General features: G+C 36.1%; 1 protein-coding gene across 1 annotated transcript in view; it reads left to right on the forward strand.

Annotated features, from left to right (window-relative positions):
* Positions 1 to 14,913, forward strand: part of NRK (Nik related kinase) — a 134,455-nt gene that overhangs the window by 46,890 nt on the left and 72,652 nt on the right. Inside the window, exons 3-4 of the mRNA XM_003262142.4 lie at positions 11,092 to 11,148; positions 12,597 to 12,668. Of these exons, the coding sequence (XP_003262190.3) occupies positions 11,092 to 11,148; positions 12,597 to 12,668 (129 nt within the window). The remainder of the gene's footprint in view (positions 1 to 11,091; positions 11,149 to 12,596; positions 12,669 to 14,913) is intronic.

The following is a 14,913-nucleotide window of genomic DNA, read 5'->3' on the forward strand; positions in this document are numbered from 1 at the left end:
GCTTTGCAAAGGCCAAAGCCAGATGCTGAAGGAATGGGACAGCAGGGTGGAATGTTGAGGAAGGGAATGTGTGAGGCATGGAGTTTACCCATAAAGGTCAATTCAAGGCAACAGTCTACATGTAAAAGTAGTTTTCAGTCAACTTAGGGGCTACAATGAGGACTCATGCCTTTTGAGGGTGGCAGGCCCGGAAGTTAGAGGTAAATTGATATTGATAGAAGACGTCCTTTTGCTCTCTCATGTCTATGTTTAAAAGCATTGACTAGAGCCTAAGGGCTGTTATTGGTATTTCTTGTACTATCTTAAATGGAAACTATGCTTTTTTCCTCATCGTCGTCTTTCTCCAGTCTTTTTCTACTCCCTGCTGCTTCTCTCATTTTCTCTTCTACTCCTTCCTTTTCTGTTTTCCTTCCTCCTTGGCATTTCCCTTATTCTTAGCAGCCATCCCAGTTAACTTCAGTGCTTCTAAAGTGCCTTTGAGTACTACTAGTTACTGCTATGGTTTGCAGAGACAATTCAGTTTATAAAGACTTTTTAAAAAATGCGTCAACACCCTCTTCACCTTATCTTTATATTAAGGGCTGTTGTGTTTGTACCTCTGTGGACACACCCGGAAAAGTTGAGAATTCCATTTTGACTGGGTAGATTTTAAGACAAAGTTGCTTCTTTTGGTTGAACCCCTCTTCTCACTCATCACCCATCTGTCTCAATGCTTCTCTTTCAACTAGTTTTGCTGTTTGATAGAATTGGAAACACTGCAGCTTACATCTGTCTGAGCAGATGGAATGCATTTTGCATGAGTGTTAACTGATTCATGCATTACATAAAGAAAGCAATCTGTGTTAAAACATTGTGACATGGCAATAAAGCACTATCTGCTGTATGCTGAAACCTGTTTGCTTACAGAGGGTTTTGTTGCTCTTGCCATACCCTCACCCACTGCCCCATGGTTAAGCCCAGACAAACCTTAAAGGAAAAAGGTATACAATCTACCATAGTGGGAGAAAATAGTAACTGGAAGAAAAAAAAAATCCTGAATATGTAAGTCATTCTAGTAGCTGAGATCTTTTTTATCTTTGTAGTGTATTGTCATTCGGAGGGAAAAAAAGGTAATGTCATTGTGGAGAAGCTTCTTACATGGAGAGCTAGTCATCACTCACTTGATCATGCTTTCCATATACTTTGATAAACAATGCTGCTTGGAAGTGTTATCAGAGGATTTGAAATAGTGTGGGCCCTAGTCTCATGGAGTTCCTATGTAGTTTCCTCAGCATGTGCAGTTATAGCCTGTGACTTTAAATTTGAATTAGTGACCAGCATTGAAGGTTTTACGGTGTCACCCATTTGTAACAGCAAGCTTCAATGGCTTTGCACTTTTGTCCCCTGTAGATCTGGCTTGCCACATAGCAGTATATTGCAGTCTTTCCTTAGTTGCCTACTAGTAGCTATTCATTTATTTCCTGCAAATGTTGTATGTATCCCACAGCCAAGAACACAGAACTTTATTGTCTATTTTGTACAATTCGTCATTTGAGTGCTATAGCGTAATAGAGAGCAGCTCTATTTGCAAATGATGTTACTATGTATTTTGACCTATTGTTTCCCTGCAGGAGTAATAACAAGGGCAATAAAACTCAGTCGAAGCTGCTGTATAAGCACACATAACTGCCTCAAATTACAGGGCACTTTCAAAGCTACAAAGCCACTGAAACCACGAAGGCTGTCTTCCAATTCCTTTCACAGTTCTAATAAGCATGACCATGACTGTCCCAGATTTCTGGAAGAGGAAAAACATTATTCTGTTGGATTATTCTGGTGATTCTGTAGCTTTATAGCTACAAAAATCTGTTTCCATACAAATCTTTTGACTACATGTAGCAAAGGTTTGGGTAACTTAGGGGTATGTTAAGAAAAAAAAAATGTAGAAGTAAAGAACTTAGAGCTCTCACTATCACGTCCCCATAGTTGATATAACTACAGAAGGTATCAACTGCAAGTATTTAGTGAAGATTTCAGAGTAGTAGCCACAGGTTAAGGGAAGCATGGATGAACATGAAGTAATGTTACCTGACAAACTTTTGTCAATTTGGCAAGAGCCTTGGCACTTCGATTATTTTGTGAGCTCATGCCCTCTGACCTTGACTAGCTTCTTCATTGAGGCCCTCTGACTGATAGAGTTGTGAAAAATTTTGGTTAGCATCACAGCGCAACCTAGGGTCAATGAAAATACCATTTACTTATGGACAAAGAATGGCCCTGGAGTTCCTGGAGTACTTAGCCACAGTACTTTCACAGCCTTTGTCAGGGAATTCCAGCGTATCATGGAGCCCACTGGGTTTTGGGCTCCCTCTAACTCTTCTCCCATATTGTTTGGTATATAAATTATCTTTGTACACCCCACCAACACACACACATACATACACACACACACACACCTCTGCCTTTGCAACTCCTTCCTTGTTTAGTGCTCCATGTTGCAATTGACTTGGTCAGTTCAGTTCAGCACATATTTGCTGAGTGCCTATGATGTGCCAGGTACTATGCTAGACCCTAAATTTAGAGAGGAAAGTTACTCTTAGGGAGCTGCCAATCCAGTATGCGAGATAGATAGGCAAATAGATTCGGTGGCAAAAGGAACTTAAGATGGCTCAGGAATATAAAGTGCCAACTGATCATGTAAGTTTTATTTATGTTGCTAAAACAACTTGAATGCAGATTTACCCTGGTGATATATGTGAAGATAGGACATTTCTCCATAGAGGTTTAAAAGTGACAGCAGTGTCATAAGCAATATTTAGAAAGTCTAGTAATAATCTCTTTGTTACTATTCTTGAAGGAAGAGGCGATCCTGTTCTTCCTCCCCCATTAACATGCAATGTTTTACCTGAAAGTTGTGGCAGCTTGATTATAGAAGCCTTTGTTGATCTTAAAGTGTCAAGGTTAAAATAGCATTTATTCAACTCCAGGATCCATCTGCTGAAAGTCAGAAATATCTACTCCCGCCTGTTCTGAGTTTTCTCCAAAAGGAAAAAATCACACCTAAGAAGAATTTCCCAAATTTGATACACTTAGGTGTATCAAAACTTTGTAATGATAGGATGCTTATACAGGTATCAAATAACAGACTCTCTTCAGTGTCCTTTGGCAGCTAAATGACTGTCCCTCAATCTAATGTAATGAGTACAGCCTGTGGCCTAGCAGTATGTACAAGGCTTTGTGGGAGTTAATAAGTGTGAAGCTTAATAATCTTGTCAATTACCAAATAGGGCCTGTCAAACGTCTAAACATCATTGAGTTGCTTAAACCTTCTTAAAACAAATCTAAAGTTGATGTCTGTAAAATAACTTTGAGGATCTCAAAAATAGGCTACATCTCCTCTTTGGGCAATTGTTATTATAGTAATAAGTAAATCTTCCTAATGGATAAGATGTGAGATGGAGAGTAATTGCCATGTTCCCTTATATGTCCCTAAACCTATCCTCCCACCACTACTACCAGTCTGTGGTAGATCCACTCCAATCTCAGCCACACCTCCAAACCCTGAATGTTCTGATCCCATCTGTCCCTTTGGGCTTGTTGAGCTTGACAGTGGTGATGAAGACTAAGAAGGAAGAAACAAAATGAAAACTTTCAAATAAGAACCAAATCACCATTACTTCCCATCTCAAGCACTGGTGAAGGAAAGGCCTTGCTTAGAGACATTGATAAAGACTTGTTAGCCTCTCAAAGTCCTTTCTAGACACATGTATTTGTTTTTCTGCATGGACCTGATGCTGACAAAAACCATCTTGTCAGCCATGTTGTCTTGTCCCTCCCTGGCACAGCACCAAGTACTCCCAGATACTGTTTACAGTCGCACTCTCGGTGGCCTCGAAGGGTCACTTAGTTTGTTTGCTATGAGAAAGCTGGCACCCAAGCAAATGACTAGAAGGACAAAATTCTATGAATGAAAAACGAGGTTACAGAATGGACATGAGTGTAGTAAGTGCCTCATGGCCTTCTGCCACCACAAAACCGATTGAAAAGAACGAAAGAATGCCCTGGGGGATTATGTGGTTTTGATTTGCCAACAGAAAGCAAAGCAAATAATGGGAAGGACTACGTAGGAACTGCTGAAGGGTCAGCAGTCTTCCTACAACAGTTTCTTTAACTGCATGATTTTTTAAAAAATTAGCCTAATCAAGATTACAAGGCCATCAAGGACTGTCCTGTATTCTTTCCAGAGAAAAACATGGTAATTAACTGCTGCAGAATGGTGGATTTTCCCAACACAGCTGTCACAACTGCTATTTTAAATCATTTGTTATGGTTTAAAATGTGTAATCCCCAAGAAATTGATCATTACTGCAATTCAATGCTGGTTTTTCAGTGCCTTAACAACCCTGGGCTTTGCATCAGACCATTAAATAACAAAACCCAGTCATAAAGTGCTAAACTACTAATGGCTCATCTCAGTGATGACTTCTGTCTTCTATTAAACAAGATTTTATTTAAAAAAAATTTACACTGAAATTTCTGGCATGACAAAAACAGGTGCACTCTTGCATTCTCTCCTTTTCATCTCTCTTCTCTCTATGACATTTCCCCCTTTTTTCCTTTCCTCCCTTCTTTAGTGTCTGTGCCTTCCTGCTCAGCATTACCTCATAGCCTTTGTTCATAATGTCCCATCCACTGGGCCCAACCTCTGCTTCTGAATCTGTTCAAATGCTATGCCATCTTCAGGGTCCATTTGACATTTTACCTCTTCTGTGAAGTCTTCCCAGTTACTCTATTCATAATTCACTAAACTAGTACTCATTAAAAGGGCCTTATGTACCAGCTATGATGCTAGGCACTAGAGATACCAAGATAAAATAAATATATTACTAGACTTTAAGGACTTTTATGTTTCACCTGATTTTATTGATAGAGTGACTAAATCCTTGATACAGTGATGTGCTTGATAACTAGGCTTTAATGCCCTATTGGTTTTTTTTCTGAAATTTTCTGTATTTAATAAATTTGCCCACACACCTTACTCAATACTGTCAGTGTGGTCCAGATTTGAGAAGACTAAGCTCCACCTAGGGCCATCACCTGGTCTCTGCTCTACCCCTACCCTTCTCTCTCATCTCTCCCCACACTCCTACATCTATCTCCTAGATCTGCTTACAGAAATCATAGTGAGTAACTGGAAGAACCACTTACCTCTATCCGAGCATGCCCAAAGGCAGAGGACAGACCTATAAAACAAAAGTGGAAATCTTCAAATGCTGTGTGCCCAAAGGAAGTAGGGGCTAAGGACTATGGTAGACGTTGATCAGTTAGAAGTCAGCAAATTTAAGTCTCAGGTGACCAGGACACTGACAATTCATAACTCTTCTTTACAATTATTGGGTAACCTGTATTTGATTCTAGGTCCCCAGTGTAAAAATTGACCTTGCTTCATTACTTTTGAGATACAAATAAATTTGGGGAATTTGATGTTGCATGAATGCTAGTGCAAGTCATTTTGTAAAGTAGAAATGTTTCATAACTGTTCCTTTATTTGCTTTGTTATGTTTAACAAGATTTTCCTGCATTGGTTTTTGTTAAAAGCCGGCACATATACCTCTTAAAAATGCCCTGTATGTGAGCAGTATCTTAAATTCAGGGACATGCAACATTTTCTTTTCACAGGACAGATTTAAAATGCTAATATTAATTTTAGAGCCATGAAGAACAACAGCACCGTAATAAACTACATTTTTTCCCAGGGGAAGTGGACTAAATGATGCTGCTTATTTGATTATATAAGTTAATTAATTAAGAACACAAATCTTTGCCAAATTGAAATCAACACATTAAGGGATATGTATTCTCCCTGGATAGTTTGAAATGATACTTCAAAAAGAATATACGTTTATCTTAATTACTGTATTTTGGAATGCAACCCCAGAAGACAGATTTAGTTGTGTCAGCATAAATTAATCAGGGAAGTTTTTTAGGACTTTATTTAAGTCCTTCACATGGTAGCATATATTTTTTCTCTAGAACTGTTTAAATATACTGTATTTGAGATCCAATAATTTATGTTAATAATTAGCCTTTGCATTTGGTTCTATTCTCTAATTGTTTCAGGTGTATACATCTTACAAACTATAAATTTCTCCAATAAACTGTGAATAGAACAGTTTATCTTTCAAACTCGCCATCCTCTTCCCCTCTTTAAAACTTCCTTCATTTTTTGAAATTCCCTGCTCACTCATGGTTTCCCTGCTCTCCATTCCAGAAACCTGCTTCTTTCAATATGGCTGAAGAACAACCCCTTCTGGAACTCCTCAGACTCCAGCCTTTTCTTTACTCCACCTTCTCATTCCATCAGTACTTAACTGTTCATTGCCACTGTTTTAGTTACCTCATCTGATAGTCTAACTCATGCTTAAATGTTAGTGACAAATTAATGTGTCCTTCTCTTAGCTAATATTGAGTTTCATTATCTTAATAACATGGAGGACAGGACTTAATAAATAATTTTTATACCTTGTTGTAGGTTGTGGAGTACCCGGGAAGTATTTTGAATAGTTGACCTATTGCCCCCCAAATCAATAACTAAACTATTATTTATTATTATTATTATTATTAATAACTAAACTTGAATGCGTGGAATGAGTTTGACAAGACAAAGAGTTTTCTTAAGTGAAGATGATAGACTTCCTGATTCCAAATGCCAATAGACTTGAATATAGAGTCAGGAATGACTACAAAGCATTGTTACTACCTATTGTCTTCTGTTCTTCAAATATGAAAGAGCCTATGAACTTATACAAAGTATTTAAGCAGCAGTTGCTTTCACGATAAGAATGAGAGCTAAGAGAATTTTTTTCTCCTACTTCTGTGATGCTTTAAAATTATTTAAAAAGAAAGAAATGCTGTCATTTGTGACAACATGGAAGAACCTGGAAGACATTATGTTAAGTAAAATAAGACAGACATAGAAAGACAAATAATGGATGATCTCACTTATAGAACTCATAGAAGCAGAGAGTATAATAGTGGTTACCAGAGTTTGGTAGCGGTAAGGGACAGGGGATTGGGGAGATATTGGTCAAAAGACACAAAATTTCAGTTAGACAGAAGAATAAGTTCAAGAGATCTATTGCACATCATGGTGACTATAGTTAATAACAATATATTGTTATAAATATATTTACTAAAAGAGTAAATTTTAAGTGTTTTCACCACAGAAAAATAATAAGCATGCGGTGTAATGCATATGTTAATTAGCTCAATTTAGCCATTCCACAATATATTCATATATCAAACCATCTTGTTATAAACCATAAATATATACAATTTTTATTTATCAATTAAAAATGTAAAGATCATTCTTTGTACTCAAACTCTAGTTAATGAAGCATTATTAATCTTGTGGAGCTAGTGGCTCCTGTATGATACTCCAGATATTCCTGATAGGAAAAACAGCCCAAAAAATCCACATTTATAATTTACTACTGTCCTTGTGATTTTCCTGAATAATATTCACTGTGGTTAAAGGCAATTGTGAGATTATTTAACACTCAATGTAGAATCTAAAACTAAATTTCTTTCTTAGCGTTCTAAAACTAAATTCCTTTTTTAGTGTTCTTTTGTGTATTTAACACAAATGTTGTTTTAACGTAATTTGCCGTAAAACTCACATTCTAACTGAAAAAGGGCACATCCTAAAAACTGGATTCATAGGTCCTAGTTCAGCATCTCATTTATGACAAGTCCTTCAGCTAAGATCGCAAAACAGCTTCTGTATAATCAATGAACCACAAGATGGCACCACTGAACAATTAGCTTATCTCAAGGTGGCTTCTAGGTTCTCTAGATAGGTTCCCGAGAATAGTGTTATACTTCTTCAAAACCAACATCAGTCACTTAATCAGTCACTTCTGGTGAATAGAGTATGAAAGGGAAAAATAACAACTTTATAGTGGAGAAACCTGGCAGGTTGTTACCTTAACCAAGTGCTCCAGGTTAATATCACCATTGATCAGCATGGAGATATCATGTACCCCTGATATGATGTGATGAAAAGGGCATTTCACTTCTGTGATATTCTTCCCAAAAATTCACATAACCTCAATCTAATCATAAGAAAACATCAGCCAAACCCAAGTTGAGGGATATTCTACAAAATACTTGACCAGTACGCTTTAAAAGTGTCACAGTTAGGAAAAACAGGAAAGACTGAGGACTTGTCACGGACTGCAGAAGTTTAAGAAGACATGATAGCTAAATAGAATGTAGGATCCAGGTTTGGTCCTAGAAAAAGGACATTAGTGAGAAAACTGGGAAGTCAGAATAAATTTTAAAATTTAGTTAAGAGTATTATACAATATTAATTTCTTCATTTTGACAATTGTAGCATGGCCATGTAAGATGTTAACATTAGAAGAAACTGGGAAAGGATATACAGGAACCCCCTGTGCTATCTTTGAAACTACTCTATAAGTCCAAAATTATTTCAAAATAAAATTTTTGAGGAGTCAAGGTATAGGGGGAACTCTCTGAATGCTATCTTAACAGTAGCAAATTTCTATGATATGTCTGTTTATGCCAGACTTCTATGGAGGCTTGTAGAATGATTTGGCATATTAACTCAGTACATGGTTCCAAGACCTGGAGTTTTATTCCTCTGTAGGTTCAGTGAGCATATTTTTCAAACCCAATATTAGGATACATTGTCTGACGAAATAACTTCAATTTTCAAGTGTGAATAAATCACAGATAATGAGGGTAGAACCAAGCTGTTTTTTTTTTTTCTGTTTTATGGCCATGGTTGGAATCTTTTAATGACATTCAGTTGTCTCACTAATGTGTCATAATCTATTGATTTTAGACTTCCAAAATTTTATATTTTACTGATCATCAGTTAAATCAAATAATGTATGGCTAATATTTTTGATAACCTGATAAATATTTTGTATTGCACAAAATAATAGTGGCTCATAAATAATCTCTTAGAATCAAGGAAAGAAGCATTGTAACTTTTTAAAGGGATGCATGCAAATCAGTTTCCAACATGTTGTATTTGTGCATACAGATGTGGAAAAAATTTTACTAGCAAGTGTTTATGTGAATAATTATGAAAACAATGCTTCCTAAGTTATAAGGACTGAATAAATAAAAATATTAATATATAATTCCTCCCAGAGGTGTAAATAAATCTGAAGGGTATCCAACATACTCAGTAATTTTTATAAACTCGGTTAAGTTCAGGTGTCATTACAATCCTACAAAAAAGAACAGTTTAAAACTGTTTTATTATAACTGTCCAGCAAAAGTAATCTGACTCCATACAAACAGGCTGCCCCAATTAAGACAAGTGACAGAAGATAACACAAGCTCATGTTCTTTTGAAAAATTTAAAAGAGGCTAAATAATGCTTTCTGTCTGATAAAAGAGAAGATTGTTTCTAGAACCTGATAGTATTACTTCATGGATTGATCCTTACAAACTCTGCCTCATTTCCACTTCTCATGTAAATCTGATTTTGCCTTTGCATTTGTTTCCCAAGACTTTAGGTTAAACAGACAGGTCTTGATCTTGGGTTCCTACTTTTCCCTGATCAATCAATAACCTGTAACTTTTTCCTTTCCTTTAAAAATTCTAGTCTTCTGTGGCTGGCATGCTCCACCCTAAACTGCTCACCCAATTCTGGACATTTCCTTGTACCTTGATTACTAGTCTCTGAACCCTATCCCAAGTCAAGCACATTACCTTGCTCAGTTTCCGTCTTTCCTGCCTTGTGTACTAGTTTCTTAGGTCAGCTGTAAAAAATTGCTACAAACTGGATGGCTTAAAACAAACAAAATGTATTCCCTCAAAATTTTGGACATAAGAATTCTGAGTTGAGGTGTCTGTTGGGCCATTCTCTCTCTGAAGTCTCTAGTGAGGAAACTGTTCCTTGTCTCTTCGTGGCTTCTGGTGTTATCAACAATCCTTGACATTTCTTGGCTTGTAGTTGTATCACTGCAATTTCTTCTTATCTTTTACATGACTATCACCCCTTTCTGTATCCGTGTGTCTCTGTGTTCAAATCTCCCTTCCTTTCCTCTTATAAAGAAACCGGACATTGACCAAACAAATCCATATGACCTCATCGTAGTTTGATTACATCTGCAAAGACTCTGTTTCCAAATAAGGTCACATTTTGAGGTTCCAGGCGAACCTCAATTTTCGAGGGGACACTCTTCAACCCAGTACAGCCCCCAAATCAAACTTTCTGCTGCGAAATATCAGATAAGGCATACTCATAGTAATGTTATACTGATTTTTTCTATGACTACAGTTTGGAATACGTCTAGAAGGTAGCAGCCACAAAATAGGAGATCTGATTCCAAACCTATGTGTTCACCTTTAAAAATTACAAATCTGTAGCTTATACTTGCATTTAGGGTAAGATCTAAGCTCTTATAACTCATCATCTTTTCAATAAGAGAGAATTTTCTAGAACTTATTCCTTTTATAAATATTTTTGGTTCATATGATTCAGGGCATATTAAACAGTTTAGAGGCTGTTGAATTAATTATGCATCGTTCACACTAGTGATCATTATGGAGATAATGTATGGCTAATATTTTTGCTAACATGATAAATATTTTGTGTTTGAAGAAGAGTCCAGTGGAAAGATGTCTGCATAGTATCACATAATCAATTGAAAAAATGTTTAGTAGAACAACTCCTTTTTTGCCATCTTCAATAGAAAATTTTCACTTAGATTAAATGAAAGTTTCCATTTAGATTAAATGCTTTGGTGCCATGCAAACCTAGATTAAAGACACTAAGTAAGCAATAACTTTAAGTAGGCAATTATGTCCACTAGTTACTACAGACATAAACAGCCAAACTGTTCCATAACCTTCGTTGAGTGTTTTGAGTGGAATGGTGATTTCTTTAAAATGTTGATAATTTAATATTTCTGTTTTCTATATAATACTGTATATTTCATTTGTATATATTTTATATTTCATAACATACAATGTATTCGACACTAATTTTAATATTTTCTACTTTGATTGCTTCTTGATAGCTGGATTACCTAGCCAGCATTTGATATTTATCACTATCCTGCATTTCAGGGACTTCATGAGAAGACTGGTGCGTTTACAGCTGTTAAAGTGATGAACGCTCGTAAGGTAATATTATAAATTGCCTGTATTCTCTTCCCTTAGTGGACTGTGTTCCTGGGATACACAACTCAGAAAATATTGTATTTGTTTTTAAATCATTATTTTACATAATAATTATTACTTTGATCTGTATTTATTATAGTTATCATTTAATATTACTTTTATTCATTAGTGTATTATATCTATTGGCTTTATTATATATACACATAAAACAATGCTGCTTTCACAGCAGAAGTTCCACATATTTTGGTATTCTATAACACTGAGGAATATACCTGTACTCCTCTCTATTTCTAGTTATTTGTTTCCAGGGATAGCAAAGAAGAGATTGCTTCTAATATTGGGTTAATCCTGCTGTGTTCCATCATGTTATTTTCCCTCTCCAGTGATTTCCTCTGATAATTGAGGCCATTAGATTCTCAATGACAGGTAGAAGGAAGAGACTTATCAGAAATGCACATTTTTCATGTATTTTCTGACAGATGGGCAAAAGAGACAGTTCAATTGGCACTATTCCTGGTAACATTCATAAAGTTGTGTCACGGTTCATAACATATTGGCATAGAATTTGCTAGCACTGATTTCTGTTCTTTTTCTTTAAAATGAGTGCCACACTTTCTCAAGATAATATTATCATAAACATAGAAAAGGTCAAAGAAAATTTACTTCACTATGCCCTAAAGGGAAATGTATGTTTGAAAAGCTATACACATTCACTGAACTGTTGTCAAGGCCATAAACTGTGCTTTTTTCAATTTGTGCAAGAAGTGAATTGCTGAAACTGTTTAAAGAGTTGTGTGCTTCCATGGCACATGTATACCTATGTAACAAATCTGCACATTCTGCACATGTATCCCAGAACTTAAAGTATAATAATAAAAAAAGAAATGATAGCTGAATTAAAAAAAAAGTTGTGTGCTTTTTGTTTTGCCAGTAAATGTCAAAAGTTGCAAACCAATGTGAATTTCGAGGGATTTTGAGGTTTTGTACATTTATTTTGCCCTACAATCCATGGCTTCGAAATAATCAAACTTCTACTTTTTGAGTGAGACTCTCTAAAATACTTATTTTCTTGTTTTAACGTAAGAGACCTTGACATACATTTAACCTGCATTTCAGATACTCTGACTTTTAAAATATTTAAAAATCATGTTCAACCCATGGAAGTTTAGTGTCAATTAACTGGTTTTGTAAGGAGGAAAAAGCACTTTACTAATACCAAATTGTAATTTTCCCATTATTACAGCAGTTAAGTCTACTACCATGAATTTGTTGCCAAATTTCTGTATGTCATAAGAATTTGGTTTTTTAAATTAAAACTATTGGAGAAAATTGAGAGAGGAATAATGTTATCTTACTCTTCCATTGAGTGCTAACGTAGCTTAAAGTACTTAAGCATAAATCATTTTTAGAGTGTACCAGTACATCTAATAACATTTTATTCTTGGTTACAGACCCCTTTACCTGAAATAGGAAGGCGTGTGAGAGTGAATAAATATCAAAAATCGGTTGGGTGGAGATACAGCGTGAGTACTAAAAGTTCTCATTAATACCCAAGTAGTCTTTCCTTTCATTTTCAGCTTTTAACGTATCCCTTTGCATTGTATCATCTCTAGAAGACTGCTACTAAAAGTGTTCTTGCCTGAAAGTGATAACATATTTATATTTTTTAATATATTCACTTAGATTCAGTCATCATATATGAGCACTAGCATATACCAGAGAGTAGGAAATAGGAGAAAAGGTCCCTTTTGCAGTCATAGGAATGCCAACGCAGTCATAGGAATGCGTTGACTGTCCGTGAGGAATTGCGTAAATTTACAGAGCATAGAGCCCTCTGGCTGAATAGCAACAAAAAAGGAGGTGATGCGATCTACAGCAAATTTTGCCTATCATGACATTCTGGACTGAATTGCTTTTCCTCCATTATGATTCTAACAAACATTACCATCGTGTTTGAACCAAATGAAGAATGCCCCACGCGCCCCCCCCAACCCCCGCTTTTTTGTAAGAGCAATAGCAGGCAGAAAACAAACCGACCACTTAGCCTCAAGGTCTTCAGACATCTGGTACCATACTTGAACACATGAAAGAATATGAACATGTTTTCTATGTGCAGCTTTTTGACTTACCTTCAGAGCAGTTTTTCTGATACCAACAATTCTCTGGCTCCAGAATAAAACCAACCAAAGATAATCTCTCTTTTTCAGTAGATATTGTATCTACTGATAAAATATTGTATGGGCCCAAAAGTTGAATTTTTGCTCTTATCAATATAATGAATTGATATATTTTTCCTACTTTTCTCTCCTGCAGTTACTATACGTGAGACTCAAATATTTCTAGCATTTTTTGACTTAGTAAATATGTCTCAGGCACATTAAAAATAACCCTTTTACTAACACAATCACACTCAGAAACTTTCTAGTTATATTTGAAAGATATTACTAAACAACCTCATGACTCATCTATTAAGTACTAGGCTCCTGTTATGTCTATAATTCATGTTAGGAGACTAAGCATATCCAGAAGACCAGCTAAAACAAATAGTATCATGCTTTTGTAGCTTAGGAAGTCACGAAAGGTAAGGTATGGAAAATATGATTATTTTATTAATTTCGGTTTCATCAAACATTTATGCTAATAAAACTTTTTTAAAGACCTGTCCCAAACCCTCTCTGGCACACTTTCCTTAGAGAAAAGGATTTTGATTGTAGAATTGGATGAAATTACAAAGGAAGTTCTGGCATCCTTGAGCTGCCTCTTCTTGAGAAAACGCAGGGTATTCAGGCCAGTCTGTGATCAACTGGCCCTAAGCCAGGAAATGCTGTAGCATCATATTACTGGAAGATGTGTGAGAGTTTTAAATTACTCACTTGGCCTGATGGATATAATGTACTTATGTGTTTCTCACAAGCTCAGCTTCCTGTTAATTCAGAGTGGCAAACACACTAACGCTTTCCAAATATATCTTATCTTCATTTATTTGTTTTCGGGGAGTTTACATTTATGTGGGAAACCTACTCTTAAAACGTTTTTCTAGTTGGGGACTTTGAATTATCTGATTATGTATTTTAGTAAGAAAAAATAACTGCTAGCTAATCATCCAGTTAGTATCTCTAAATCATCTTGAATCCTTTGGGATAAAACATATGTGACTTGCACACACATCTCTTAGATGCCAGGGGTTTATGGAAATAGCAATAATATGTAAGTCCAGAAACATGAATTCAAATCCCAAGTCTACCACTAAACAGCCAAAAAGTGCTTGGGAAAGTGGTTTACCTTTCTATGTCTCAGGTTCCTCATAGAAAAAGAGACATCACAAATGCAACTACATAGCTGCCCAGAGCCCAGCGCATCTCTTGTTCTTTCCGGGACACATAAGCTTTCTAACTCGAAAAGAAAAGGAATCTCCTTAACATCAAGCTACCAAACCGGTGAAAGGATTCAGTCTTGCCCCTGCTTCTCTTTCACTTGGTCTTTGTATTCTTAACCTCCTACCATCCTCTCATTCCTATTTATTGCACTACTTACGAGTTCATATTCCTCTCAGCAGAACCTTGGCAACTTAATTGAAACTGAGAGTGTGTACGCACATACAGAATAGCTAGTCCCTGTGGTTTGCTAGTCTTATGCGGTGCCAGGTATTGTTACCATTTCAAAGGAGGGCCACATCACAGGGGAAGCAGAAAGTTTAAGGATCTTACATGACAAGAATTAAAGCCACAGGATTTTTACCTTTCTAGAAAACAGGTTAAGATAATTTGA

Source organism: Nomascus leucogenys, chromosome X (genome assembly GCF_006542625.1).
Source record: "Nomascus leucogenys isolate Asia chromosome X, Asia_NLE_v1, whole genome shotgun sequence".
Lineage (NCBI taxonomy): Eukaryota > Metazoa > Chordata > Mammalia > Primates > Hylobatidae > Nomascus > Nomascus leucogenys.